Below are 5,134 nucleotides of genomic sequence, written 5' to 3'. Positions count from 1 at the left end.
GATTACCTTGAATATGCACAGTGATTACCGTGAATATATAGTGATTACCCTGAATATGTACAGTGATAACCGTGAAAATGTACTGTGATTACCCTGAATATGTACAGTGATTAGTGTGAATATGTACAGTGATTACTCTGAATTTGTACAGTGATTACCGTGAATATGTACAGTGATTACCGTGAATATGTACAGTGATTTCTCTGAATATGTACAGTGATTACCGTGAATATGTACAATGATTACCCTGAATATGTACAGTGATTACCGTGAATATGTACAATGATTACTGTGAAAATGTACAGTGATTACCGTGAATATGTACAGTGATTACCCTGAATATGTACAGTGATTACCGTGAAAATGTACAGTGATTACCCTGAATATGTACAGTGATTACCCTGAATATGTACAGTGATTACCCTGAATATGTACAGTAACTACCGTGAATATGTACATTGATTACCGTGAATATGTACAGTGATTACCCTGAATATGTACAGTGATTACCCTGAATATGTACAGTGATTACCGTGAATATATACAGTGATTATGTACAGTGATTACCGTGAAAATGTACTGTGATTACCCTGAATATGTACAGTGATTACCCTTTGAAATGTACAGTGATTACCCTGAATATGTAGAGTGATTACCCTGAATATGTACAGTGATTACCCTGAATATGTACAGTGATTACCCTGAATATGTACAGTGATTACCCTGAATATGTACAGTGATTATGTACAGTGATTACCGTGAAAATGTACTGTGATTACCCTGGATATGTACAGTGATTACCCTGAATATGTACAGTGAGTACCCTGAATATGTACAGTGATTACCGTGAAAATGTACAGTGATTACCCTGAATATGTACAGTGATTACCGTGAATATGTACAGTGATTACCCTGAATATGTACAGTGATTACCGTTAATACCCATTTTAACAATGTCCGTTTAGATTAATATTTGATGGACAGAATAAGTGTATATTGCAGATGTTGTATACATGCAGTTTGTCACCTTGTGATCGAGTCACGTGTACAAGTATCGGTCAGGATGATTTTTTATTTAATATATTTATATATATATAGTCAGTAAGTATGTAATTAAAGACTTATATCAAACACAGAGGGAAAAACTTCCCTTACTTTTAGTCATACATACATTATTGTATGGGCATTGACATCGAATATTAATACCAAAATAGCTTAGAATTCCGAAGTGATGTATTTAATCATTTTCATACGCATATCTAGTGCCACCTTGGATTTCCGTTAATTTCACTCGTCATTACTTTAAAATCTAAAGTAAACAACATAGAATAGCGTAGCCACTTACACGACTTAAATCCCATATGTTTACATACGTGCGTCCTTGGTAACGTGTAAACACACCTGTGGGTCAGCGGGCTCGATATTTCACATACAATGATTGGTCAGAAATGATTCGGAAATACCGATGTTGATCCCAAATAATCTTTTCTAATCTTCACACAATGACCGTAAATTAATCACTTAATATACCAGAATGATCTATCTCTGCCACTGGAAACCCCCATATAACAAACAGCTTAAATCGATGAGTTAAATATATACCTACTGAGTACACACGTGTACACATGTCTGTGTGTAAACCCCCTGTCAAAGTCAGTGGTCAATAATGAGAACGAAATGTGAGTCTTCTTTGGAAATACCTCGAAATAGCCAACAACTGGCTTTCGAAAGGGAGATTCTCTTCAACGGAAAATCCTCTTTAGGACTGGATTTAAGCAAAATATCTCACTCGAATTAACACACAGGCAAAGAGCAGACGACAGTAAAAATGCCCCCTAAAAAAACCGCAACAGCAACGAAAACTGCAGCCAAGCCTGCTACTAAATCTACTGCAGGAGGAGCGAAGTCTACTGGAGGGGTCAAAACCACAGGGACAGCCAAGGGCGCGGGGGCAGCTAAAGGAGCGGGGCCAGCTAAGGGCGCGGGGCCAGCTAAGGGCGCGGGGCCAGCGAAGGCTCCACCCGCCAGTAAGCCAGTCGAAGGTAAGGTCATAATAAAGTAAAATAAATGTCCAAACAACATCACAGATTTTTATCAACTGTTTATATTCTACAAAGATAATTGGTCTCTGTCAAATATTGAACATAGGTATAACCTTTGTTTTATAACAACTGAGAAACAAGTTGTACCCGGCAAAAAAAAACGTGGTCACGCAAGTAAAACACATTATTAATCTTATCAAAATTTTAATCAGATTGATTACACCTACTTCTTCACGTCGGGGAATCGAACCCCGGACGTCTACATAAGAGTCGAGTGCATTAACACCGGACCAATTACTGAATATCTAGGAGCTATTTTCATTGTACCTAAAATTTATTTTAGCGTGCTTGTCGTGCCCGTACGACAGAGTAAGAAGTAGAGCACCTTCTTTTTGATTCTGCGGCACGTTACCAATCAGTTACCTCTAAAGCCGATCGCATAACACGGTTCAATATATCACTGTTTTTAAGCAATCAATCTTGTATCAGGTGTTAAATTTAAACGACAAGTTTCAATGAAGTAAGAACATTCTTGCATAAAATCACATATTGCGTTTCTTTAGCGTGTCAGTATATATAACTAAATGCTATAGTCGAGAGTATGGCCACCTGTCAAAATCACTAAATCAAGGGAGTTAACTCAAAGTTATTTGCTATATCCCTCTTATCGTGTTTAATAACATATGTAAGTGTATGGTAGTGCATAATAATACAGAATATTGATCGGAAAATCAATAAGTTCCTATCGATTCTGAGAGATTGATACATTCATTCATTTTGATTATCTGTGACGATATACAAATACCACTAACTATCTAATTCAATTAAAACATTCATTGACATATAAAATGTCATAGAGATTAATAAGTTCTGCCAACTTATTAGTGATTTCTTACGTATTATAGAAATCAATTACATAATAACGATAGTGACATTGTTAAATCTAAGTGACAGACAACAGACAGACAGACAATACATACAATACAGACACAGACAGACAGAGAGGGGTGGGATGGGACTAGGGGAGAGACAGAGAGTGAGCAAGTTCATCCATTTTATCGTCATCAACAGGTATTCTCGCAGTTACTTTGTATGGTTCAGTTAATGATATGATATCTGACTGACAAGTTGAATGTAGGTTAAACAACACTGATGTGACCAAGCACTGAAATGGATTGTGTTCAGTTTATTGTCAGACAGGGACCTATTACCGGACAGATACAGCTAAGTCCGATCTATTGGTACGATAGCAAGTTGTTGTCAAATGTTGTACGTCATGTTTACTTCAAAATTCGAAACTATCATATCATTACTGACGAAAGATTATTAATTCAAACTTTTATTTTTTCAGAGCCACCAAAACCGAGAGTTTTGCCAGAAATAGACATGAAAGTGAAAGACATTCCAGATTTCCTGTTATCAGATGTTGGTGAAGTCATCAAGAAATCGCCAAGGTGATTAATTATTTTTTCTGGTCGTATTCATTTTCAAGTACAATGATATTCAGGTTCGTTGTTATTTTAGTTATGAGAATTTATCTTATGGAGTTTGTCGATATTATTACATACATTTATAAAATGATATCTTGCATGACTCTACAACTCATTCCAAAAGAATATGTTTCCTATGTTGATAAAGGTGTGTTTTTTTTTGTTTTTTTTTTTTAAGTTTTCGCATAGAGAGTGATAATGAAAATGAATATATATGATATATCATACATATAATTTTAGTTTTATCAAGGCAAGTTTATTTATGTATTTAATGGCTTTTTACGTCCACTATCACGACCTTTCGGTCTTTCAGCGGATGAGAAAAGATAGGAAAGAGAGTAGAGAGTAAATTAAGGCAAGTTGTAAACTATGAATATTATATACCATATTGCACTTCAGGTGGCCATACATAGTGAACCCCTCGGGAGTTCTCAGCACGTTCGTCAAGTACCGAGATGTCAACGTTCTGAGAGTAATGGAACAGCATGAGATGGGGGAAGAGATCATCCGAAAGGCATTACTAGGAGCTCTTAGGTATATGGGACAGGCATTCATACATATATTGTATATCTATACACAGTATGTTTTTCGATTTGTAAATTTTTTAATGACTTATTTTTTCTTTACTTTAAATCTTCACTATCAATACGTCAATGATGTCATTGGAGAGGGGTGCGTATGGTTGAAAAAACTGAAATTATAAAAATCCATTTGAACGTAGGGGAGGAGGAGGGATATTACTTGGGATAGTTCATTTAGGGAATTATTAGGGACGGGAGGGGTTTCGGACTGTTCTAAATGGTTGATTTTACTGAGGAACATTTAAATAAATTGATTGTGAAGGAAATAATAAACAGGTGTTGTTTCGCAATTACAGGTATGGTAAACCTTTTGTGATTGACTTAGAAGACAGTGGGGATTTGTTCGTCTCCATGACAGAATTTCTGGAAAGGGTCTTACCCGGTCTGGCCGAGATGCTCTTCACTAAAGAAGTGATAGAACCAGAATGGTAGGTATCTAAGCACACTGCGAGATTACAACTGTATCTGTCACGTGACGACACTATGACAGCGTCCATACAAGGTTATTTAAAACTTGTCACTTGAATAATCATATACAGTACAGTACTTTCAAAATAATATTTACAAGTTGCGTTTTAATTTTGCATTTTAATATAGCCTTGTCAGTAGGGGAAAAAAGGGCAAAATAACGAAAACAAAACCTTTTATTATGAAGCAAACGGCGATACGAAATGCTGAAACAAACCACTTTTGATGGAATGTATTTAAGGTCTAGCAACTAGAGATTCAAAGCAAATAAAAATTTTTATAAAAATCTGTCCCAAGTGGAGTCTGCATATTTCTGATTTGAAGGCAGTTTATGTGATGAGATTTATGAAGTCATTTAGTGATGATTTCTGTCGCCCTTAATTTTGTTTTGTTTATCCACAGTATCGAAAAACTGATCAGGAAAAACGACGATGACGATTATCAAAGGACCATAGCATATCGCACAGACAGATTTACTTTTGCGGTCATCTCGAAGAAGATTGAAGTATCTGATGCAGTAAAATCGAAGATGTTCGTTGTCAGAGCCGAATGA

The 5,134-nt window shown here is 36.0% G+C and overlaps 1 protein-coding gene across 1 annotated transcript; it reads left to right on the top strand.

Annotated features, from left to right (window-relative positions):
* Positions 1-1,828: 1,828 nt before the first annotated feature.
* On the top strand, positions 1,829-5,134 carry LOC132565204 (IQ motif and ankyrin repeat domain-containing protein 1-like). Its single transcript, XM_060229836.1, has 5 exons — positions 1,829-2,042; positions 3,394-3,496; positions 3,932-4,066; positions 4,410-4,541; positions 4,984-5,134. Exons 1-5 carry the CDS (start codon positions 1,829-1,831, stop codon positions 5,132-5,134), a joined length of 735 nt encoding a protein of 244 aa, XP_060085819.1.

This window comes from Ylistrum balloti, unplaced genomic scaffold (assembly GCF_031769215.1).
Source record: "Ylistrum balloti isolate Yb309-2 unplaced genomic scaffold, AGI_CSIRO_Ybal_v1 Utg369702, whole genome shotgun sequence".
Taxonomy (NCBI): Eukaryota; Metazoa; Mollusca; class Bivalvia; order Pectinida; family Pectinidae; genus Ylistrum; species Ylistrum balloti.
This window is presented reverse-complemented; position numbering and strand designations above follow the sequence as displayed.

Excerpts from the sequence above, each read along its gene's own strand:
- LOC132565204 (XM_060229836.1), top strand. The coding sequence starts at position 1,829 with ATGCCCCCTAAAAAAACCGCAACAGCAACGAAAACTGCAGCCAAGCCT. Across the intron at positions 3,497-3,931 it reads GTCATCAAGAAATCGCCAAG|GTGGCCATACATAGTGAACC; the intron begins GTGATTAATTAT and ends ATTGCACTTCAG. Across the intron at positions 4,542-4,983 it reads GAAGTGATAGAACCAGAATG|TATCGAAAAACTGATCAGGA; the intron begins GTAGGTATCTAA and ends GTTTATCCACAG.